This window comes from Dama dama, chromosome 18 (assembly GCF_033118175.1).
Source record: "Dama dama isolate Ldn47 chromosome 18, ASM3311817v1, whole genome shotgun sequence".
Lineage (NCBI taxonomy): Eukaryota > Metazoa > Chordata > Mammalia > Artiodactyla > Cervidae > Dama > Dama dama.
The window spans coordinates 40,938,546-40,964,836 of record NC_083698.1 but is presented as its reverse complement, the minus strand read 5'-3'; the positions used below and the strand labels follow the sequence as shown (position 1 = coordinate 40,964,836).

Sequence of the window (26,291 nt, the reverse complement as noted above, 5' to 3'; positions counted from 1 at the left end):
AGTCTGCACTCAATATGTCAGCAAATTTGGAAAACTCAGCAGTGGCCACAGGACTGTGAAAGCTTAGTTTTCATTCCAATCCCAAAGAAGGGAATGCCAAAGAATGTTCATACTACCATATAGCTGTGCTCATTTTGCATGCTACTAAGGTTATGCTCCCTGGTGCATAACCAGCTTCCCTGGTGGCTCAGACAGTGAAGCGTCTGTCTACAATGCGGGAGACTGGGTTCAATCCCTGGGTCGGGAAGGTCTCCTGGAGAAGGAAATGGCAACCCACTCCAGTGTTCTTGCCTGGAAAATCCCATGGATGGAGGAACCAAGTAGGCTACAGTCCATGGGGTCACAAAGAGTTGGACACGACTGAGCGACTTCACTTTCACTTTCTAAGGTTATGCTCAAAATCCTTTAAGCTAGGCTTCAGCAGTAGATGAACTGAGAAATTCCAGATATACAAGTTGGGTTTAAGAAAATAGGTGTGCTGTTTAAAGGAAGAGGAAACAGAGGTCAAATTGCCAACATCCAGTTGGATCACTGAGAAAGCAAGAGAATTCCAGAAAAACATCTATTTCTGCTGCATTGACTACTCAGAAGCCTTTGACTGTGTGGATCATAATAAACTGTGGAAAATTCTTAAAGTGATGGGAATACCAGACCACTTTACCTGTTTTCTGAGAAACCTGTTTGTGGGTCAAGAAGCAACAGTTAGAACCTTACATGGAACAATGAACTGGTTCAAAATTGGGAAAGGAATAAGACAAGGCTGTATAATGTCATCCTATTTACTTAACATATATGTAGAGTACATTATGAGAAATGCCAGACTAGATGAATCACAGACCAGACCATCTAGCCAGACCAGACTAGATGAATCACGCATTGGAATCAAGACTGCCAGGAGAAATATCAACAACCTCAGATAAGCAGATGACATTACTGTAATGGCAGAAAGTGAAGAGGAACTAAAGAGCCTCTTGATGAGGGTGAAAGAGAAGAGAAAAAGAAGCTGGCTTAAAACTCAATATTCAGAAAACTAAGATCATGCATCCAGTCCCATCACTTCATGGCAAATAGATGGGGAAAAAGTAGAAGCAGTGACAGATTTTATTTTCTTGGGCTCAAAATCACTGCAGATGGTGACTGCAGCCATGAAATTAAAAGACGCTTGCTCCTTGGAAGGAAAGCTATGATAAATCTAGACAGCGTATTAAAAAGCAGAGACATCACTTTGCACACAAAGGTATGTATGGTCAAAGTTGTTGTTTTTCCAGTAATCAATTATGGATGTGAGAGTTGGACCATAAAGAACGATGAATGCCAAAGAAATGATGCTTCTGAACTGTGCTGGAGAATACTCTTGAGGCCCTTGGACTGCAAGAGATCAAACCAGTCAATCCAAAAGGAAATCACCCTGAATATTCATTGGAAGGATGGATGCTAAAGTTCTTATACTTTGGCCATGTGATGTGAAGACCCAACTTATTGGAAAAGACCCTGATTCTTGGAAAGACTGAGGATAGGAGGAGAAGGGGGTGACAGAGGATGAGATCGTTAGATAGCATCACTGACTTAATGGACATGTATTTGAGCAAACTCTGGGAGACAGTGAAGGACAGGGGAGACTGGCATGCTGCAGTCCACGGGGTCACAGATAGTTGGACACCATTTAGCCACTGAACAACCACAGCAACAGTACTGTTATTTACACGCAGTCCTCTAGAATTTTTGTTTCATCTTGTCAAACTGTACCCTGTGCCTGTTGAACAATGCCCACTACTACCCTGAACCCCTGGTTAACCACCATTTTACATTTAAGACTTGACTACTTTAGTACCTCATATAAATGGAATCATGCAGTATTTGTGTTTATGTGATTTGCTTATTTCACTCAGCATAATGTCCTCAAGTTTCATTCATGTTGTTGCATGTGTCAGGATTTCTTTTTTTTTTAAAAGACTGAATAATATTCTACTTCTTTATCTATTGGCCCAAAGATGGACATTTATGTTGCCACTACCTCTTAGCTATTGTGAATAATGTTGCAATGAACTATGAGTGTGCAAATATCTTTGAGATTCTGTTTTCAATTCTTTTGGAAATATACCCAGAAGTGAGAATGCTGAATCATATGGTAGTTCTATCTTTAATATTTTGGAAATCTCTATACCATTTCCATAGTGGCTGCACCATTTTACATTCCCACCATCAGTGCACATGGGTTCTCATTTCTCTACATCCTTGCCAAAAACTTGCTGTTTTTTTTTTTTTTTTCCCCAAATAGTGGCCAAACAGATATGAGGTGATATTTCATTATGGTTTTGATTTGCATTTCCTTGATCCTTAGTGATGTTGAACAGCTCATCATATGCTCACTGGCTATTTGTGTATCTTTGTGGTCTAACCATAACACAACCAGGGGTTTCTAGCTAGAGCTTCTGTGGGCTCCACAGCTTTGGGTATGGAAAGACTGCGACTTGGTTTCACTGATTTGACAGCTGAAAGGCAATCAACATTTCACTTCCATGCTGAATAAGCAGTGAGGTTTTTTTTTTTCCCTCCCCTGGACATTGCCTAAAATTTCACTTTGAAAACAAGCTAAAGATATTGATTTCTGTATGCCCAGGGGTGATGAGCTATTGATAGAAATAACAGGAAAAGGCCAACTGAACAGATGTATTTCACTTGTAAAATATAATTTTTCTCCCTCCTGGCACTTGATATGAAAACACAGAGGCATCTTAAATATAAAAGAGCCATTAAGATATCCTGCTACTTTTTTTCTATTAGTAAATTTTCATAATGAATTACAAAATGACCCAATTCAGGTTTCAAAGGCACTGTAAATAAGAGGCGATCTTTTTTCAGAAAAACCTTGTATATGACAGCAACTCCTAGTAGTCCTGTGAAAAATGATTGTGTCCACACATTAATGGTGAGGTGATGAGGGGCAGCAGGCACTGTGTCCCTGCTCACCAGTCACAGCGTAAGCAAGGCAATAACACAGAACTTGGGGCAGGTGATGAGGCAAATTCTCAATTCTCAGTGTCCTCTCCTGACCTACCCTTCAACCCCAATTTTCTGGGCTCTTCCCTGGAGACCCCATCTGCTGAAGCCACAGGGCTCTGATTCACTTGCTTGTTGTGAATCACTATTTAAATGTCCACACACATCTTGAAATTCCATATGGCTTTTTATCCCAGATTAGTTCATTCATTACTTTCAATGCTAGAACTTGAAAGGAACTGAGACATCAAAAAACCCAAATCCTATCATTTGTATAGGTGAGAAAATGGAGGCCCTGAGAAGTTGAGTAATTCTTGAAAGGCCACCCAGTTTGTCAACGGCATCATTTCTGAATTTTCCCATTTATTTTCCCCCTTGACAAATGCTGTGCCATCTTCCCAAATACTTAGGATTTTGTCTGGGGATAATTTTTGAGTTCTCCTAATTCTTATTCCCTTTATGTCAACAGTCACCAAGTCTTAATGATTATTCTTTCAAGACTCTTGATATTGATTACTTGTGCTATTTTCAGCACCTCATTACCCCCTCCCTGAATTCTCTAACTTAATGTAACAGCCTCCCTATATAATATTCCTACTTATCTGATCGACTGGTGATTCTCCACTCAGGCTGCTCAGTGCACTGACCCAGGGCATGTTTCAAAAAAAAAAAAAAAGCAGCATACCTCGCACTATCATCACTCCGGGCACAGTCTGTTTTAATTGGTTGGGGAGGAGCCTCTATTTTTTAATGAAGTCCCCCAGGTGATTCTAATGAGTAGCTGGGTTAACATAGGTCACACCTACCCATGTGAAAGAAAACACTTTATAGAAACAAAACTTAGGGTGAAGTGAAGTGAAGTGAAAGTCGCTCAGTCGTGTTCGACTCTTTGCAACCCCATGGACTATACAGTCCATGGAATTCTACAGGCCAGAATACTGGAGTGGGGAGCCTTTCCCTTCTCCAGGGGCTCTTCCCAACCCAGGTCCCCCATATTGCAGACGGATTCTTTTACTGTCTGAGCTACCAGGGAAGCCCAAACTTAGGTTAACCAGAGACAATTACCTGGAACATTCAATTAGCCAGTTTTTCTCCATTCAACTCTGAACAGAAAGCAATATATTACAAGAAAGTAAGCAAAATAATCAGAAATTTCCAAACAAACAAATAAACACCTGCTTCTGATTTCGGTTGAGATGGTCAGTCAAAATCTGGGCCATCCTCCTATGCCTCCAATAAAAGCCTGCATAGAAATTTGCTCACTTCTGCTCACGAGCGCACCAAAATAACAACTAACTACTGAAGAACCATCAGTCAAAAAGACTGGAATCTACAAAAAATGATACTCTACATCTAAAGACATAAAGAAGAAACTGCAAGATGGTAGGCAGGGCACACGTGCGATATAATCAAATCTCATACCCCACAGGTGGGTGACGCACGAACTGGAGAACAATTAGGTCGCGGAAGGTCTCCCATAGCAGAGAGGCTGAGCCCCACGCCATGCTCCCCAGCCCGGGGCGGGGGTGGGTCTGGCAGTGGGAAGAGCAGCGCCCAGAGCAGGGCTTGGGCACTGGAGTCCCACAGGAGGAGGGGAAACAGAGACTCCACTCTGGGAGGGCTCACACAAGGTCTCATGCCTGGGCCAGGCCTACCTGCTGGTCTTGGAGGGTCTCCTGGGGAGGCGGGTGCGGCTGCGGCTCTCTCTCTGGGTTCATAAAAGCTGGTGGTGGAAATATCAGGGAGTGTTCCTCTGCTTGAACTCTTAGTGGAGGCAGACATCCAGCTGGAGTAGTTAGGACCAAGACCTGACCCCACGGAACAACGTTTAGGCTCATGCTGGGACTCCTCAGGCCAAACAACCAATAGGATCAGAACACAGCCCCAACCCAGCAGCAGACAGGCTTCTTTAAGACTCCAGTGAGCAGACACGCCCCTGACGAGGCCCTGCCCAGCAGAGGGCTAAGACCCAGCCCCACCCACAGTGGGCCAGCACGGGCCTCTCCCACCAGGAAGCCTTTCACAAGCCTCTAGACTGACTCTCCAACAAGGCGGCAGACACCAGAAACCAGAAAACCACAACCCAGCAGCATCCAGAATTGAGTCTGGAAACACCGGGGACAGGCTGGTCCCTGGGCCCTTGAGTGATGGAGGGGAGTGAAGTGCTAGGACATGCAGCACACCACTACAGAGGACCACTTCTCCAAGGTCAAGAAATGTAAGAACTCTTCCACATACATAAAAATACCAGTAGAAATTTAGACCAAATGAGATGGCAGTGGAACAAGATAAAGCTCCAAAAGAACAACTAAGTGATGTAGAGAGAGGCAGTCTACCCGAAATCTGACATAGAATGATGACTTAATGATACTGTAAAACTTATTTACTCATTCACATCCTTATTCACTCTCTCTGCAAAGCACTGTTATAAGAACCCAAGGTAATAACCAGTATTTGAATTCCATAAAAGGGAGAACACGTGAACACTGATAACCCTGTTGCAAAACAGAGTCAGAGGGAACAGAAAAGATGTATGGGGAGCGATGGGACTTCAAAGGACTAAGAAATTACTTCTGATTGATGGATTTGGGGAAGGATTCATGGAGAAGGCAGCCTTCAACCTGGTTTTTGAAGGAGGACATGGCTTGGGGAAAGGGTTTTCCAAGGTAAGGGATCAGCATGAGCCTAACCATGAAGGTGGAAACACAGGACGATGCCAAGCGTCTCAGCAGCACAGCTGGGTAAGAGGATACTGTGGGAGAGGAGAGAGAAGACAGATTTGAATGGGGCTGGATCAGGTTTGCTCTGAGGACTCATTTAACATTTTGTGTGTGTATGTGTGAGAAAGGTCTCCAAGTGGGGCGGTCCTTTAGGACAATCAATTGCTCTGGCATCAGTGATCAGGGAAGATTTACCATAGTAGTAGGGAAACAAGTAGAGGCTATTTCACCGTGTAGAATGGGCCTGAACAGGAACAGAACGACAGGAGGAAAGGAGGAGGGGGCCCTTACGAGAAATGGGGAAGTAAAATCACTTGAATTGGGGAACTGGTTGTATATATATATATGTATATACATACATACATACATATATATGAGTGTGAAGGCACTCAGATGGTTTTGAGCTGGGCAACAAGAAGGGTTGATGGTCTCTTAATTAATAGGTGATTCAAGAGGAGGAGGAGTTTAGGAAGAGAGATCATGAATGAAATTTTGAACACATACATGTTGGGGCATCTGGAGAGAAATGTTGAGAGGGCAGGTGGAAATCTTGGGAATGAAGTCAGAGATGGCAAACAGACATCGGAGTCATCTGCATGGTGGTGACGGGTGGAACCATGAGAACAGATGAGGTCCCGAAGGAGGGGTTGGGGACGGGGTGTCACTGCATGAGAAGACAGTTGAAGGAGACTCCCGAGGAGCAATCGAAGAGGAAGGAGAAAATTCAGCTAATACACTGACCACTAGTCTCAGCTTACAGGCCGTCCCAAGGGGATGAAGGGTTGACTCCATCACTGGATGTTGTTACTATGGTGAGGCTGGTGATCACTGAGGGGACGCTTTTCACTGGAGTCCTGATGATGAAATCCAGATTTCAAATGCTGAATGTGTCAGAGGAAAAGGGGAACTCAAGAGCATGCCCATTTTCAGGATACTGTGTGCCTCAACCCAAGAATGTAACACAGTACATTTGAGAATGGTTTCAACAAGATGGTGATTAAAGAGCATTTTCTGTAAACAATGAGCACTCTGTTTTTCTTAAATATTCCCTACATACAGAGTTCCTTTAGAGTAGAACTGGTGTCTTATTCATCTTTGTATCCTACCTACCCCTGCCCTCTGAAAAACCAAACCAGAAAAGCCAGGCCTTTGCCCCAGGACTGGATCTGAGCACCCATGGTCTTGCTGGGTGGGTTCCCAGTGCGTCTTCGACGGTGGGGCAGTGTGTGGGGAAGGCCTGTGGGGAGGTCCCTGCAGGGGAGCAGCTGAGGGCCCCTTCCCACCGTCCTCACAGCGTTAGCGTTAGTGGAGTTCCGTGCACCTGCACTGTGCTAAACCAGCAGGTTCTAGGCCCTGCCCCTCCCCTTTGCTCCCTAACTGCCTCCGCATTCCCTTTCAAGGCAGAGGTCTTTCTCCCTGCGGCCTCCCTGAACCCCCACCCTGGCTCCCCTCCATCTTCTCTTCTGGAAGAGATCCCTGGCTCTCAGACTGCCCTCTCCTGGTCTTCTTCACTGACCTCCCTCCCTCGCCACTCAGATGTGATTGTGCCTGGCAGATTCTCCTCCCCTCTCTGATTATACTCTCCTCTCCTCTCTGCGCAGCAAGGTCTCTTGGGGAGAGCTCGTCCCATTCCAGGATGGTCCCTTCCAGGTCTCCCAAAGTGCTCTGCCCTAGAGCACCACATCCTAGTGCCCTGCGCCTGGGCTCTTCCCCTAAGGGTCCTCCAGGCACCAGAAACTCACAAATCTGAAGCTAATCTCGTCATCTTTGTTCCTAAACTTGCTCCTTCACCCATGTGGCATCATCTTCCACTCAACCCTGGCCACAGCTCCGCTCCCTGCACCCTTCCTTTGTATTCACTATTGACCAAGCTTTATTTCCATCAATAAATGCCTGAGGTAGCTCTGCAATCTGTTTCCAATGTGCTTTTCCGTCACCACTTCCCTAATTCTGGTCCTCACATCATTTGCTTTAACTTTTACAATAACATTTTAATTGTCTCCAGTTTCCTATAAAAACCCATTTTAAATACTATTGAGGCACAATTCCAAATACAGATAGTTTTACCCTTCCACTTAATTCTTTTGATGACATATAATTATATAAAATTCAAATTCCCTTGTGTGGCATAGAAGGCCCTTTTCATTGAGCCCCATGTTCTTTCAGTCCATCCCTCTCCTTTTCCTACTTCTCCAGTATAAGAGCCACTGTACCTCCTGCCCACGCAATTGAAATCATACTTGTCACTTGAGGCCCAGATAACCTGTCACCTCTTAGGTGGAGTAGAATCTTCTACAACTCTGCTCAGCAGATTTCAGGTGCTGTGTCCCTTGGGCTCTTTGCTGATGCTATCCTTACTTGTCCCCTTACCTCATTCTCTCCCCATCACTCCTCCTTGCTTTCGAATGCATAGAGTGAGAGACTCTCTCATGAATCTTTATCTCCCTAGCACCAAGCAAGGTGCCTGATAGATGTTGGTGGAACTGAACTGAGACCACAAAGAGCCCTCTAGTTCTTTTGTTGTTGGTTTTTAGCTAATGACTCTAGTGAATTGATTCAGGACATCTTAACCTGCATGGATTGCAAACTAGTCAAAGTAAATTATATGACAAGCATATACACTTCTTTTGTCAGAAACAGAAATCTACACCTCTTTAAAGCATGGTCACTGGACTAGATGTTCCCAATAATGATTCCATGGTTTTTTATTTTTTCCAGTACATTGCAACGGTCTTCCTTATGCCCTAATTTAGGTTTCCCCTGATCAATAACTTATCCTTGAGAGACACTTTAGAGAAATGATTCATTTAAAACTTATGTCTTTGTAGACATCTTCAGGGAATGATTGTGATGGGGTGTGTGTGTGTGTGTGTGTAGCCACATATCCACATAAATGTATTTGATAAGGAAACGTTCAACAATAGGCCAATTCAATAATTCACTTAGAGAATAATATTTCCTTCCATTCTTAATTCAAACCAGTCCTAGATGGCAACTAGCAGGGTTATTAACAATTGAAAAATATATTTCAGAGAACATTCAGAAGGCCAACTTAAAAACCTTTGTTGGAGAGGTGCTTAGCCATGGCTCGGAGAGTGTAAGGGTGGGTAGAATCAAGTCAGAACTGAGCAGTGTGTCAGTCTGACTCCTGTTACCATGGCAAACCGTGGGAAAACTACTTCTGAAAAGTTAAACTGACATTTTAAAATTGCAGTTTTTAAAAACTGTGCTGGTAGTCACAGATCTACTGCAAGATTTGACAGTGGACATGGGGGCTGCTCTGGGGATGTCGTTGAGGGGTGAAAAGTTGCTTGAACCATATTTGCAAGGCTGTTATTTGTATTTTGCTTTATTTGTATGTGTGTGTGTGTATGTGTGTATGTACAGGATGCTTAATTTCCTTAAGAATTTTGACCAAATGTTATGCTAAAATATAGCATGAGAATGTTCACTTTGAAATCGTTAGATACAAACTTAGGATTACTTTAAAAAAAGTCATAACTGTTTTTTCCCCTTAAACTCGGTGCATCACTGAGTATGCAGAGGGAGGGTTAGAAGATCCGGTCCTGAATGAATAACCGGCACACCCAGGCTGGGGGGAGAGCACAACACTGGGGGGAGTTCTGGGTTCCTAGGGCTGACATGTCTGATGACTGTGGCTCCCTCCTTCTGGCATAGAAAGGGTGGCCTTGTGGGAGCTGGCCAAGCCAAACGTGGGCTGAGAGAAGATACATTTTGTTTTCCTGCACTGACGCCCAGGGACTGCTTTCTGAACTGTGTGCGCGGAGCTCACCCAGTGCTGCCTCTGCTGTACGCCCCCTCCCAGCCCTTCCTTCCTGCTGGGACCACACTGGGCTGGAACCCAGGAATGAGTGCATCTCTAATTTTCCTGAATCCACAAATCTTATCCTCACCACTTATAAGGTCTCAGCTATAAATATTTTCCAGAGCTCTAGCAGTAATTAGACAAGCTACTATGAAAGATAGAGCATTATACAACAGTTAAAAACATATGCAAAACCAAAGCTCATTAGAGAAAGATAATATTCATGCAGATTTTACAAACCGTGTCTTTAGGGTGGCCCAATAAGTAGAAATATGGGGACCCATGCTTGTCACTTTTCATGCACATGGAGAGACTGGAAGGTACCATTCCTAAAGGAAGGGGAGGAACAGCCTAGGACCAATCATTAGAATTAACAGAACCAGTGACAAAGATATAGTATTACTGTTAGAATCAAGATTGCTTAGTACGTTTAGAGTAGCTGAATAAAAATTATCTAGGCAGTAAGAATAAAGACTTTAAGTAAAGCTGACCCTATCGAGCATGCAGCAAGTGAAATTAGTGAAAGACTGAGCTACATGTGTATCCAAAAATAGATTTTTTTTTTCTCAAAATATTGAGGGCATCCTGAGGTGCTTTTAAGGAGGCACAAATGTTTAAAACATCTTGAAATCATATCAGAACTTTTGCAGAATTTTCTCATAATGAGAGTGCTTCAGTGAGACCAGCTGTCATTTGAGAAGTCACAGTAATCATGTTCCTAAATTTTGAAAAACCCTCAAGTTAAAGCCATGGTTTGCCTATGTTTATATTTATGTTTTCTCTAATAATCTCATAAATTCTTATAGCTCGTCTCTTCTGTAACAATTTGCTCATTTAGATTCAAACTTCACAGTTCACTTGCTGGCCATAATTGTTTTCTGGAAAAAAAAAAAAGAGCTGAAGAAAACACAGCCAGGTTTTGCCTGTTCTATGTGGCTGTACTCGCCTGTCCAAGGACTGTACTCTGAAACCTGCCCGTTAGCGGCTGCCGTGGTCTAGGCCTATCTCAGCTCCTGGGCTTCAGTTCTTTACCGACAAAAAAGACGGTACTAGAAATTCTGGGCTGTCGGTGATCTCCACTAGACAGGCCCTGGGAGATGTAATAACCAGTCCCTGCAGCACTCAATGCCATGCTGTCTTAGCTCCATACAGTGCGAGGTAGAGGGTGATGTGGGGCTGTTGGATCAGAAGCACTGAATCCACACAGCTCAGACATTCGGGAGCCTGATCCCCTCTTTGCCAGTATATTCTTATGATATTACCCCTCTCCCAGCCCTCATGTCAATGCCTAACTTGCTCCATGCGCTTCAACACACAAAACAGACAGTGCCCCCACATGGATGTCTCATTATGCCCCTCCTGGGGTGTTCTTCACCACACAGCTGTGTTGAGGGGTGTGCTGTGCCAAGTTGCTTTAGTCTGACTGTTTGGGACCCCATGGACTGTAGCCCACCAAGCTCCTCTGTCTATGGGATTCTCCAGGCAAGAATACTGTAGTGGGTTGCCATGTCCTCCTCCAGGGAATCTTCCCAACCCAGGGATCGAACCCACATCTGTTACATCTCCTACACTGGCAGGCGGATTCTTTACCACTAGTGCCACCTGGACAAACAATTTGAAGTTAAAGGGAAAGTAGAGGCTCTCTGTGGTGTGGAAACTACCACTTAACAATGAATGTCAGGAGAGAAATGAAGTTTCAGGATTTATTAACTGAGTTTACCATTTAGCCCTGCCAAGATGCAAGTAATTTTGTACAAAATACATCAAGTGGTTTTACGATCAAGTACAAAAGGGTCTCATTTAATTCTAAATGTGGCCTTTACTGGGCTTGAAAGATACATGTGCTAGGAAACGTTGGGGCCAGAGGGTCAAACAAAAGAGCCCAGAACATGGTGGGGGAAATAGCTGTGAAAACTGTAACAGAAATTACGGTGAAATGTGAAAAACAGTGTTGCATCCTGAGCTTGGCATATTCGATGCACATGCCATGAGTCCTAAAACCCATGTTCAGTCTGAAAACCCAGGATCCTGATGAGGATCACTATTTGTTGGAGACCTTGGGACAGGAGTGTAAATGCAGGCTCTTCTCTAAGCAAATGTCTGAGCTACCTTAGAGTAAACAGTTGTTTAGTCCGGGCTAAGTGTCTGTTTGTTGTTTCTATTAAAATTTTTTTTTTTTGAACCCAAACAGCACGTTGAAGAATGTGTGATTCTCACTGTTTATAGAGATTTTGCTACAATTAGAGCATATAATTCAAGCCTGGAGTAAGGCATTATATAATCTTACTTTGGTCCTGTCTGAGGGAGTTCGGTTGAAAAGAAAACCTGGGAAGACTTTGTCAGAACAGGACATCAGGGTAACCCTATCTGTGAGCAAAGTTGTAGGCAGAATTCTCAAATAACAAAAAAAAAAATCCAACCTTATGGACTATTTCTTTCACTAGAAATGAGGGGTTTTAGTACTTTAGTTTAAAATGAACTATTTGCTTTGGGAACAGTGGGATAGGACTTAAGGACTCCAGAGCTTAAGGACTGCTCCAGAGACCTGATGTTTGCCGGTTGTGGCGGTTGCCTGGATCTACCCAAGAATTTGTCTTATGATGTTAAACTCCACTCTGAGCACCTGAATAACAGGGTGTTGTTAGCAAACTCCCTCACAGGGGTCAACATCTTCTGTGTCATCTCTATTTTGAGACAAGAGAACAATCAGACAGTGGAGAAAATGGCTTTGGCATTTAGCACCAGCTTCATAATGGGTGTAGTTGAGGGGTCACAAGCTTGACTTGAATCTATACCATCATGCTATGAACACAGGTCAGACTGTCTCAGTGAGGAGGGTAGGAGTGGAGCTGAGATTGTCACAAAAGCCTAAGATTGAAAAAGGGAGGAAAATCTTGTCTCCTTTCTTGACTTTTAACAATTGCAAGCCTGAATGGAGAGTGATTCAGATTTGATGGGCCAAGGGGTAGCTGGGTTGAGGGGTGAGGCTTATACAGCGAGAGGTCCACAAAGACACAGAGAGGACAAGAAGTAGAAACTCCTCGGGTCTTTACAGGAGAGCTACAGGAGACAAAGCCAGCTGTCTCCATGGCATGAAACTGCCTGGGATGACACTTGAAAAATACAGACTGCTGGGCCAAATCGACCCAATCCTCTGTGTGTGTGTGTGTGCACATATGGTGCATGTGTGTGTGTGTGTGTGCAGATGTAAAACCATGATGTGTGAGCTTTCTTTCCTCTTAACCTTAATGCTTTGATCTCCACTCCTACCCACTCTCTGCTCACCATGTGAAAAAAAAACAAACCGTTTCTCGATTCTGTGACTTCTCTGAGATCCATTTCAATGTTCTTACGGAACTCATCAGCATTTTGTCTAAGAGGCTGCCTTCTCCCTGGACTGTGGTGGAGCCAGCCCTTCCCCTAGAGAGCTCAGCTTCATATTAGGGGAGGCAAGAGAAAGTTTTGTCAGAACCTAAATCCAACTGTCCAGCATGAGTTACTGGAGGAGTTGGATTTTTTAGGTTTTCCAAGATGCATGTGGAGTCCTTCTCAGTGGGGTTTGGGAAAGATAGCTGTTCACTCATTTGTCTCCTCCAACAACGTACTGTTAGGGAACTGAAGGAGGTCAGACCTCAAGAGCAAAACTGGTTTCTCTTGGTTGATTTCTTGGTTACTTCGGTCTAATATATTTTATCAGAGTCTTAAATACCTAACAAGTGTCAACTGGGTGAAGTGGGTCACTTAATATATCCTGAGAGAGAAGAGTGTATGTTGGAAAAACTATCAAGAAGGAATATCATCATAGTCCAGAGTTTCCAATAAAACAATGTGAAGAAATGGGATTTCACCCTCATCCTTAAAGCACCTTAATAAATGAGGTTTTTGCTGAGCAGTGGGGAAAAGAATTTCAGAGTTGGGCATCCTTCAAGGAAGCCCCTGGGTCTGACTCCGTGAAACAGGAACCTATTGGAATTTTCATGGTTTGGACATTTCCTGAGATTCCCTAAATTCTGAAGAGAGCAGTCTGGAGCCTTCTAGCCAAGGAAGGACTCTGTTCTTGCAGGATGCAGCCAGAGTACTGCCTGACAGCCTGTCCTCTTCCCTGGTCTGGCTCAGTCAGGGTGAACTGGAGTGATTTGTGGAACCACTCATGGAAAAGGGAGATACACTCAACCATGAATGTCAGAAGCTGAAATTAAGTTTCAGAATTTATTATTGAAGCCAGCTGCCCTTTGCCCTATTAAAAATGCAGGTGAAATAGTGCGAAGGCTATGGGACCACTTAAAGTTCCCATAAATGTGGTTTCTGAGGAAGAGGCAAAGGCAGCAGAAACTCTCCCCGTGTCTGCACTGTGGACACCTCCGGCTGTGAGGTTACAATGCTCCAGGCTGCACGCTGAGGGCCACGGGAGGGGAAGAGCAATGATTAGCCAATTTGCTCAAGAGAATTCTGTCTCACTAACTTGGAACTGAGAATAATTCAGCCAAGGTATAGGCAGAAATTTATCCATACTCAGCGAGTTCTTTCTTCAGAAAACGTACCAATTATTAGTATAAATATTACAAAGGAAATGCTTAACAGACAAAAGAAGCCAAGGGCTTTTCAAAGATCCTTAACCCTCTAGATGTATTTATTAAAGCCACATATACCTAGTAAAACTAATAAAAAACTAATAATTTTTTCATTAGAGTAGATCGAGACATTTTAATCAGTCACCCCTCTATTAAAATCAACTGTTACACATATCCTCATTTCAGACTGTCAGCTCACTGAAGGCCAGGACCGTGTCTTCCTTTCAGTGCCTGCAAAGTGCCTTGAACATAGTAGGTGCTCAGGAAAATCCTGATTTAGTTGAGGAAATAGTAATGATATTAATTAATGATACTAATTACAGGATCTGCCTCACCTCACATGGAATATTTATTTGGTAGGAGTACAACATCTAGAGTTGACCTTTGTGTGATCAGAGGAAGAAAGGACTTGAAGAAATAATTGTTAACAAGATTATAGGAGCATGCTTATAATAGTCACATGCCAATGCACACTGTTAAAGAAGAATAAATGAAAAAATATGTCAATTGCCATATAAGTAGAGACTGGTACTGCTTAATCTGTTGCTCTGATACTACTATAAATCATTTTCGTTTACTGATTAAAGGAAGACCTTTAACTATTTAGCCCATTCATTTCTTCAGCTAGAGTATGAATACAGTATGGCTCAAACAGATCTTTTCTTACCTAATGCAGTTTTATTACACTCATAAAATGTAAACAATTTCATTTATCATAGGCCTTATATTAGTCAACACCTATCAAAGATGCAATTAACTTTGAAAATGGTAGTGCAGGAAGAAGTCTAACTCATGGATTGATGATTTCTTTCCCCAAAGGGAGACGTGGGCATTAGTGTTAATTGTCCCTGGGCATTCTGAGAATTGTGTTTCCTCCTGGGAACTCTGTCTGGCCTCCTAAGACCACTGAGGCCATTTACAATCAAACTTGCGTCAGCATTCTTGTCATAAAGACCTGCAATGCTGCTTAAGAGAATCAACAGGCCAGACCACCAAGACTGGAAGGCATAATTTTTTTTTTTTTTTGGATGAGATCTGAACAGCAAGTATTACCAGGGGAAGGCTCTGCATTGGCCTGAACTGCCGGTGGAGGACATTTTTTCATCCAGGGGCACTTCTGTTTACCAAGGCCCTGGCTCTGTGGCTCAGTGTGTATATCAAGTGAACATTCCTTACAGTCCCTTAATGCTGATGAAGGAGATAATTTGCATAATATATTCCTATGCAGCTTTAGAATCAGGATCCCTGTTTTCTTTTCTCTTAGCCTTTTTAGATTTCATTGGAACTGCAACAGTCCGTGTTAAGGAGAGCACTGCTTCTGCTGCATCCATTTTTGATCCTTTCCTCAGTATGGTGGAGTCAAATTGCCTTCTTCCTGCCAGGTGTTGAGATGTATGTGTCAGGGGAGGGGGTACCCAAGCTGTCATTGAGTTTACAATCAACAAATTCTTGTCCCGAGGACTAGAGTGCAGTTGAAGTGCCTATCTCCTGAGCTGCTCTTTCAAGGACTTAACTACGAAAGCAGCTTCTCCTTCGAAGCCCTTATTATCCCCCCTCCCCTGCCACAGCTGCTCAGCCACCTCTGTGAGCAGCCAGTATGCTTGCTAGTGGCTGCCTTTGCTTATTCTTGCCTCTGGATCGGCTGAGGTGTGTCTGCCGATTAGTCTCATGGTAATTATGGATGGCATGTTTGCAGCATATTTATTCCCTTCCTCAGCTCACTTGGCTTCACACTGACTTTGTTTAGTCAACAATCTGACAGATTACCTGGGGTATTTTTTTCTTCCCATTGTACCTGTGCTTATCTCTCTGTCACAAACCACCTTAAGGACTCTGAGCCAGAATTTTCCTATTTCTCTTGACTGAGATCAGCTTTCCCCTGACATGTTCAAAAGTCCAGATAAGGGACAGCTTCAGAGCTGTTCTGAATTCTGAATTCTGCAGGTATCAGAGGTAGGGCTTATCAGAGGGTTATCACCTAAACCCCTTCCTAGCCTGCTGTTTGCCAGTCTCTTCACCTTCAGAGTTCACTCTCCCCCGGGCGGGGTTAAGCCTGAACACTTCCCTAACAGGTAAAGTCTCCTCTAGATTCTGATAACCTCCCTTTAACAATCTTTTGAGATTGAATTTTATGCCAAATTTGGGATCCTAAAGGGCAAACAAAGGAAAAAAACATAGGATTAAACTCTTGGTTGACAGAGAAATCAGTTTTCCTGTCATTAGGGTGCATTTGGACAAAGTGGATTATATTTTTGGTTATATCTACTATAAATCCAAGCATTTTCTTTCACTGCTTTTGTTGCTATTATTTTGTTTTGTTACCTGCACCCCAGCCACTCCCCCACTTTTTTATGTCCAAGATAGAGTATATTTTAATAAAAATTTTCATAAAAGTACCTTAATAAAAACATATTCTAGTCTATCTTGGATAAAAAAATAATTCTTTGTCATGAGATAGTTGATTTAACTGATGCTGGAGGAATTGCGATGTTCCTTAGCTGCAAGAACTCCTCAGATACTGGGGGACTCTATAGAGTCTGTGAATGTGGCCACTTTGTGGTTTGTTGCTGGTTCAGTTCAGTTCAGTTCAGTTCAGTCACTCAGTTGGAATGCATTTCCAGTGCAGGCCTGTGACTGATATCTCAGAAAGGCCTCCTCGCCAATCTGGTCCTGGGCTGGCATCCGGGAACGTGAATGGTAATTCGTTCCCTCACTAATATAAACCTTTCCTAAGTGATACAAGTCTCTCACTCTATCTCAACTGTTTGCACAGGCAATGTGGTTGATGCTCAGCACCTGCTGTCCTCCTGGGAGTCTGGGATTCTGGTACGTGCCAGGCAGGGGGTGCCAGCATGACAGGCCCCCAGGAGAAACCATGGGCACTGAGTCTCTTATGAGCTACCCAGGGCAGCCATACCATCAGGGCAGCAATATTATCACACATATGCTGCTGCATTCTTATTGCTGCATGAAGAATGCTCTCTGGGTGACCCCTCATGGGAGACAGAGAAAGCAGAAGGAAGCCTGCATGTGGATTCCTCAAATTCCACCTGTGTTGTTCTTCCTTATGATTCTACTGGGTATCCTTACTATTAATACATCAGTGTCATAAATCTGAGCTGTGACCACAACTATATTCTGTGTTCTAGGAGTCTTAAAAGCAAATACCTGAATGCGGGATGGCCTTGGGGACCCCTAAAACAGCCCCTTCATGAGGCACTGTGAGATTCCAGAAATATCATTTGATGGCATTATCTTCAAAAATGCTGATCTGATCCCTACTCTCTTGGTTTTTCACACATAATTTTGGCTTAGAGTTTCCTAAAGAACTAATGTTTACTTAGTTTATAACTGTTCATTTACTTCCCTAAAGGAGATTGCTTTACTGTGTTAAATTTGTTCTTTTATGACATAATCTCTAAAATTACAGTCACAATCCATGTCAAATCTAACATGAAAAGTAGCTGATAAGCTCTGCTACCAGTGTGTATGATTTTATATTACATTTTAGAAGAATATATTTAGAAGAAATTTTGCAATACTACTAGAGTTAACAATATTAGTTAATATTCAAAAGTGTGTCCAGATATTCAACAAACTCTCTGTGTTGGTTAATTTTAGAATTTAACTTTAACTAGATATTTTCAGATGATGTTAAGAATGAATGGGATGATGTTGACATGGTCTTGGATTTTCATGCTGTTCAGAAACATATTTTTATTCTCATGCCTCGAGGCAGCTTCGTGCTGATGCATCACAGCCTGAGTTATGCCACATGTTGTCAGCAGACTGTTTTAACTGCTCTCTGTAGAGCAGCAGCTGGTGTGGTGGGTGCTCAGAATAAGGACCAAACAGTGATTCTACAAAAAGAATAGAAAGTTCAGGACAGCCAAGTTGTTCAGATTAACTTTTTAAAGATTAATTTGTTAGAACAATAAGAACAACATTAATTCTGTGAGAATTCCTGGGTATAGATAATAGGTCTTGGCATGGAGTGAAACACACCTTGAAAGCAAGGTCTTCTGTAGAAGTGGTTGGTTGGTTGGTTGGTTCACTGGTTGGTTGGTTGGTTCACTGGTTGGTTTCACATTACTGAATGCCTTCATGCCCCAGGGTGCAAAACATGATTCTATTTCAAGAGTTCAGATTCTTTACAAAGGGAAGAATGCTGATGCCATTGAACAGGCTTAAGTCTGTGCTTACTGCTAATATTAATAATTAAAAATATTTTATTAGATCCAAGTATTAAGGATGGGAAGCTGGGATGAAATATTTCCCTGGGCATATGGCCAGCCCTAGAAACTTCTAAATGCTGTCCTACTCTTAATGTGAGAACTTGCCAGCCCTTCTTGTAGGCTTTCAGTATGTTCAAGATCCTGGAAATATAAAGTATTTAAGGGCCTTTGAATTCAGATATTTAAACTGAATTCAGAATTATATCTATCCTACTAAATAAGCGTTCAGTCAATTATTAGGTAACATAGGCAGAAAGCACAATTTAAGAGGAAAAAGTACTACTTAGATTTTTAAGAATAGAAGACTGAAAATGGGAATCAATTTAATCTAGATCAACATCCTGAGCTACTTATTCAGATCAGTGGTTAGATCTTATTTCCCTATCGGGACACTTATTATCTGTGCTACTCTTGACTGATGTCTGTCTGTCTCTCTGTTACTCCCTGAGATTAAAGACAAGCCAAGGTTTCTCTGCTTCTCATGTAAAGATTACATAATAGTTTCTGACATACTAGGGTAATGATGTTGGCTGTACCTTAAATGGGCTTTTGGGAAATAACACTATTAAAAACTTCTGAAGGCAAATCTATAAATTAAAATGCACTGTAAAGCCTTCCTCACAAGCATCTAGATACACAACATAAGAGTGAACTTTTGGAATATCCCTGAACTCCAAGGCAATGCAACCATTGCCTGAACTGAAGTTTATGTTTTAATCTTCATAGCCTGAAGATTTGGTTTTGCTGGTTCCCTAGCCCAGGTTACATATCCCACAGGACAGTCTGATGCACGAGTCATTTTAGGAAATAATTGATAAATTACTGTGGACTCAAATGAACAGAGGACTATCAGTCAAATAACAGAAGTTCTAATATATAAATTTAGCCAGATCTCCCAGCACACTCAGAGATGCCTTGAAAGGTCCTACATTTGCTATTTTCAACATTACCTAAATAAGGGAGCAAAAGAAAGAGCTCACAAACATATAATATATACCTTGTCCTTAAATATACACACGTGTATAGATCTATGTCCTCTGATCACTAAATATATATTTAGGTAGAATTAGAGAACTTATGTAGCTTTATAAATAAGCATAGGCATTTACAGAGACAGAAGAAACAGAAAAAACATGAATCAAAATGTGAAACGTACCATACTCTGGGACCTGTCCCGTCCCGCGCTTCAGCAGCAGCCTCACTCTTCTTCCGCCTGATTTGATGAGCTCTATTGCTCTGGCGTGGGTCATGTCTCTTGTGCTCTCCCCATTGATTTCAATGATCTGATCTCCTACCTGTTAATTAAAGAAACATCACGATAGTCAAAGATGGTTTTATTCAAGTTGCATTTCCAACAGAGAAGCACCCATAGAAGACCAGTTTCCAGAGAGCAGAAGAAAGGCTTGGTTGTAGCCTGCTTCTTAGTAGAGGCTAAATCCTGGCTGCATCCTGAATCTGACCACCAAACTTTATTTATCTTTGTAGAAATTCAAATGTTAGACCATGAAGGTTGTGATGATATGCCACTTATATTTAGCCAGTATGACAGAGGTCATAATTAAACTATTCAGGATTTTCTTAAAAAATTATGGGATGTGTTTGATGCTGCAGTTCAAAATAAGCTGGCATCTTCGCTTTGAATCAAGAAGTAAATATTTTAAGGACTTTTCATTGAACACAGGGTAGGATCTAATTCAGTGTGTTGGATGGAATGATTGGTTTTTGGGCTTCTCTGAGAATTTTTGTTATGCATCATTTATTTACATTTCCCTGGGTGCTGTTGTGATATTGCCTTCTTTGTAAATAGTGGTTGGTTGATATTCAAGTTTGATGATGAATATTCTATCACAGTCGTTTGAATTAAAAATGACTCCATTCTCCATACATGACTAATGCCCTTGCTAAATCTTTGCCATTCTCACATCTGTCAGAAACTCTTTGGTTAAATACCAGTTCCTCTTGAATTGTTGGCAATACCTAGGCAAGTCAACCCACTTCACTAATCTTGCCTGGAGAATCCCATGGACAGGGGAGCCTGGTGGGCTGCAGTCCATGGGGTTGCAAAGAGTTGGACTCAGCTGAAACAACTTAGCATGCATGGGTTCCATAAGCAGCTCCCATTATCCTTTGTGAATAGATATTTGGAATAAAAGAGGTTCAACCATGAGCACATCATATAACTCCCACAGTACTATTACTGTCAGGAACCTCTGAATTAAAATATGTTTCATTTCAGTGCAAGTCACTTAAGACAAATTAGCCAGGAAAAGCACAATGAGTTGCTTTGCAAAAATGCTATTTTAGGTGGGTCCCTGAACTTGATAATGCAGACAGAATTGCAAATAAGCCCCTTTTAAGGGAGCACTATCAAAGTGAGTGCTATAGGCTGGACCAGAACAGGAACAAAAAGTTGCTGTCACAACAGCCAAAGGGTAGAACAAAGTGGGGGGGAGGGGAGAATAAACACGTGTTTATTATAGCAAGGAAGTGATGTATGTGCTTGTGCGTGTGCTACGTCACTCCAGTCGTGTCTGACTCTGTGTGAACCTGTTGACTGTAGGCTCCTCTGTCCATGGGATTCTCCAGGCAAGAATCCTGGAGTGGGTTGTCATGCCCTCTTTCAGGGAATCTTCCTGACTTAGGGATCAATCCATGTCTCTGCATCAGCAGGCAGGCAAGTAGGTAGCCTCTACCTAAATAGGATTCCCTAAGGGGCAAGGACTTCCACGTAATGAAGGTAAAGGCTCCCCACTCTGTGTACTCGGTGGCCTCTGGAAGTACTGTTTCAAGTACTCCTCAATGGCACGAACTCCACATAGAAGAATCACTAAAGACAGAACTAAATGAACTTGTTCTAGAGCCAAGATTTACACCGGTTTTCTTCAGGTCTCCTTTCCCAGGAGGCACGAGGCACAGCCTGAAGTCCAGCAGCTAGCCTGAGGTCAGGTATCCAAGCCAGGGGCAGAAGTGGGAGCAATTATCCCTCTCTCAGCAGTCCTCACCTGTGACTGAAACCGCAAGGCACAGCATCACATTGTAGAAGTAAGCACAGGTTTCAGTGAAGCTGTTAGAATAGTCTTCATTCCTGGCTACTCTCTTCAGGTTCACATACCTGACTGATTGCTAAACATCTCCTCCACTGGGATGTCCTGCAGGCCACTCCAGCTCAACACCAGTCAATTGGGCTCACCATCTTTCTCCCCAGATAGTCTGTCCTCTCAATTCCTCATCCTGGACAACAGTGCCACCATTCACCCAAGCTAGAAACCTGGGGGTCTGCTGAGCTCCTAGTTCAGTTTCTGCCTCCATCGGGATTATTCCCGCCAAGATCTTCACGTGCTCACCAGCGTCATTCTTCTGAGGGAAATCTCCCCAGATGCATCATACTCACTGAGGTGGCTAGGGCCTTCCATATGCCACTGTTCCCTTGCCTTGTCTTCCCTATAGGCCTGGTGCCTTCCCAATCTTCCCCCAAGGCCAACCCACGCTCTTCTCCCCAGGGGTGACTTCCTAGACCCTGTCTTCTCCTCAAGCAGAAGTATGCAATCCTTCTGCTCAGTCATCACTGCACCCCACTCTGTTATCTGTCACACCTCATTATGGAATTATGCCTCTTTGTCTTCCTTCTTAGACTTTGAACTTCTTCACTCATTAAACAATTTCTGAGCACTTATTATGTCTTGGACAGTCTACTGGGAGATCGGATAAACAGTGACAAAAAGTATAGTTTTTATTTACAATACATTCTCAGTCTAGTTGGGGAGAAAGTGGGTAAATAAGACAGTTACTATTTAATACATATTTGTTATGACAGAGGTATACACAACGTGCTAAGGGAAGAGAAGGGAGGGGCATCTAAATTAGAATAAATGTCCTGGTAGTCAGAGAGAGCTTCCTACAGCTAGTGAAATCTCAACTGAATTCTGAAGTCTCAGCAGGAGTTCCCCTGCTAAAGGAAGAGGAAAAACATTCTAGGTAGAGAGGACAGCATTTGCAAAGAGCCTGAGATCTGAGAGCATGGTATATTTGGGGGAACTGCCGGTAGAGTGGTGTTTAGAAGTTTCCCTGAGACATCAGCATGAAGAGTGGACTGGAGAGAAAGTAGGAGATTGAGGAAAGGAGTTGAAGTTGGGAGGGTGTCATGTTGTTTATTCAGATGAGAAACTGGAAGATGTGGGGAAGAAAATCATAGGATAAATGAGGGCAGGGACTAAGTCCCGTTTGACTATTGATCTTGTAGGGGGTTCACTGTACATACTTGTAAATGAATGAATGAATGAATGAATGAGGCATTTCCACATCTTGAGACCCACGGGGGGAGGGGGTTATATGTACTCTTGATCCAAAACTCAAACCTTGACAGACACCACTGCCTGAGGACACTTCTCTCTCAAGACTGACATTTCAACAAGAATTGTATAGAAGGATTCTTATGGTATGATAGAAATATTAATAGCTATACTTAGAAAGTTTGATGCTTTCATTCTCTTGTCTATTTGTTATTTTCTCTTTCCCTTACTAAGAGCCATGAGAATTAAGGGAGGAAAAAATAGCCAGGGAGAGGTGGTGAGTTGGAAGGTTGTGTAGGAGTTGGAGGAACAGAGGTTTCAAGGGCTTCACGGGGCTGGGCGCAGTGTCTCCGGTGTGGAATTTTCAGGACTGGGCTCTGGGAAGATTTTTATTGAGTTTTTGGAAGTCTGAGCTGACCTCTTGGCTTGGCAGCACTCCATGTGGGATCCCCTCAGAAGAAGAAAATAACTCTGATGCTGGTTGAACTGAAGGTCCTTAGCCCCTTGTCTAAGATTTTTCAGTTTCTCCCAAGCCCCTATCCATTCCAGGGAGCTAGGGAGACAGTCTTCCTGCCTCACTGGGAGCAATGGAAGTTTGAAACAGTCCAAGATCTTGGCAAATTCAGAAAAAAAACTTGGTAGTGTGGTAGTGGGATAGATGCTGGTTGGGCGATGAGATGGAAATGCTGCCACTGTTGGAGATGTGAATCCTACAGGTGTTCTGGGCATATTGCAAAAGCGGTTAAACTCATCTGGACCTAGTGTCAGAGATAACAAACAGTCCAGGCCCAGCCAGGAGATGCCCATCTATCCTTGTGAAATGACACAAATGCTAAAAAGGTTTACTCTTCACTTTCAGCCCAATATCAGTCTTATACATAGTTATTTGACATGGAACTCCATAAACAAATTTGAGAAGTGATTCTTTTCACTTTCATCCTGTGAGCATCCAGATGAATAAGAAAATGAATTTGGCAGGGAAAGAAGAGGTTCTCATTACCTTCTGACTTTCATTCAGATGATGGGTGTGGCCAGTTGAAGGGTCCTTTTCTTATATGGCATGTGAATTATTTGGGGGAGTTATTTGATAATGGAATATTACTCAGCTATTAAAAAGAACTCATCTGAATCAGTTCTAATGAGGTGGATGAAACTGGAGCCTATTATAGAGATTGAAGTAAATCAGAAAGAAAAACACCAATACAGTATATTAACACATATATATGGAATTTAGAAAGATGGTAACGATGACCCTATACACGAGACAGCAAAAGAGACACAGATGTAAAGAACAGACCTTTGGACTCTGTGGGAGAAGGCAAGGGTGGGATGATTTGAGAGAATATCATTGAAACATGTATATTACCATATGTGAAATAGATCACCAGTCCAGGTTCAATGCATGAGACAGGGTGCTTAGGGCTGGTGCTCTGGGATGACCCTGAGGGATGGGATGGGGAGGGAGGTGGGAGGGGGGTTCAGGATTGGGACACATGTACACCCATGGCTGATTCATGTCAATGCATGGCAAAAGCCACTACAATAGTGTAAAGTAATTAGCCTCTAATTAAAATAAATTAATTAATTTAAAAAATAGTTTTCAACGCAAGAGAAAAAAAAAGAAACAATAGAAAATGTGTAGGTTGTTCACGGATGAAGAAAAAGACCAGTTGTAACTCTAATGTAGTCTTCTCTTTCTACATGCTTCACCACGTGAAGCTATCTTCAACTGAGTTGTGGTACTAAAATGAAACTTTGAAGATCTCCTCCATTTGTTCTTAGAGAACTTTTAAAGTATTGAGTTTGAGTTAGAGTTGAGAGAGGGATGGGGGAGGAGAGAGAGAATGGAGGCGGTGAGGACGACAAAGAAACAGACAGATGGACAGACAGCCACAGACATAATTCAGGAATGTGCATACTGTTTTATGGGGATCAAGGAGATGTTAAATGTAGGAAACTAACCAAAGGATATAATATGAATTCTAGGCATTCTTTTTTTTTTTCCTGTAGAAGAAATACTTGTATCTGTGATCCCCCTGGGAAACTGACAACCTCACAGTGGTGTCTTAGGGGCAAGGCAGAGTGAGAGAAGGCTGCCATCTTGGCCCAGACTAACAAGTTCTGCATTTCTACTGACACGTTTCTATTCACATCTTCGCAGGTTTTTTTCCCTAACAAAACTAAGTCCTTAAACTTGCTTGAGGCTCTGCAGGTAAAACATCTCTTCTTATTGGAAAGCCAAGGCAGGTAAAAGTAAAAGTTTCAGTATATATGTATATATTGGCCGTGCCATATAGGATCTTACTTCCCTGACGAGGGATCAAGTCTGGGCCCCCAGCTGTGAAAGCACTGAGTCCTAACCACTGGACCACCGGGAAATTTCCCAAAGTTTCAGTATTTCTTAAGCAATTAATAGTCCAGGTTGTAAGAAAAAAAATAAGCTCTGTGCTGTATTCACTTTTGTAGACAGTATGTGGTTTGACTCAACTAAATCTTTACAAGGACTATATTAATTCTGGACTTGCTGCAGGCCCTAATCATGGTAGTTTCCACTCAAGGCTTCCTCAGGTTTCTCCACAAACATTCCTGGCTGGCCGCAATCAGTTCACTGCCTTTATACCACAAGAATCTATTTCATATGATTATGCATGACTGAAGTGATCCTAGATTATAAGTAGGTGTGAGGAATTGAGCTCCTTTAGAATTTTATGCCAAAAAATAGTTGATGCCTCTATTCGTTGCTTCATGAAAGACTTAGCTGTGGACCATTTGTGTGGCTAATGGTCCGAGGTCACAGGATAGTTTTGTCATAATTCTTCCCTTAGAGGCTGGTTTCTCCTGCTGACTCTAGATACCTCACGAGCAGGGAAAGCGCCTACTGCCTCCGTGTCATCTATACCTGTCACAATTCCCAACAAGTAGGCCTTCAGTTAATCATGTTTGAGTAAATGAATTTTAGGTTTGCTTTTCAGTTATAGTAACTGTCTTCATTTTCATGACACAGAAAACTCAGCTTTCCGAGCACCTCTGCATACCATAAAGCCGTCTTGAAATACTGCCTTAGGCACTTGCAGCCAAACCACAACAATTTCAACGGTATTACAAGAGACCGAAAGAGGTTTCAGTAAAGGTGACCTATAAAAAGTGTTAGAGACAGGTATGTTATTGTTATGGGAAACAAATGCTAAAGGATCAAGAGAGAGAAGAAAGGAGGGTGAGTCTAAATAAAATCAGAAAAACAAAATTAGAATTCGCGTCTTCACTTCTGCCAGAAGCATTGTCACTGGTGCTATGACAACAGGACACCTGGTCTGTAAGGGCCCTGCTGGGCAAAGGACAGGCTGATTTTCACCTCAATAGTGACCTTTACTATATTATGGTATTTTTCACAATTAACCTTTGTTAGATATTATTTAATGACTATTACAGTATAAATCGTTTCCAAGGGGATACACTGAGTGCTTTGGTTCACTTTACCATGTCTTCCATGAGACTGTTGATTGAATTAGACAGGATCAAGTGTCTATTACAGAACCTGGCTCTGGTTATAAACTGGTGCACAATTGCCTCAGCAAGGCACAGGAGACCATTAAGTCAACACGCTTTTCCTGAAAAAACTTCTATACCCCTAGAAATTGAAGTACAGATTG

At 42.5% G+C, this 26,291-nt stretch overlaps 1 protein-coding gene across 3 annotated transcripts in view; it reads right to left on the bottom strand.

Moving 5' to 3' along the window:
• The window catches only part of MAGI2 (membrane associated guanylate kinase, WW and PDZ domain containing 2), a 1,418,975-nt gene that overhangs the window by 56,244 nt on the left and 1,336,440 nt on the right, over positions 1-26,291 (bottom strand). For all 3 annotated transcript variants that reach the window (XM_061165155.1, XM_061165157.1, XM_061165156.1), the window contains one exon: positions 19,509-19,647. In XM_061165155.1, coding sequence (XP_061021138.1) covers positions 19,509-19,647 — 139 coding nt within the window. The remainder of the gene's footprint in view (positions 1-19,508; positions 19,648-26,291) is intronic.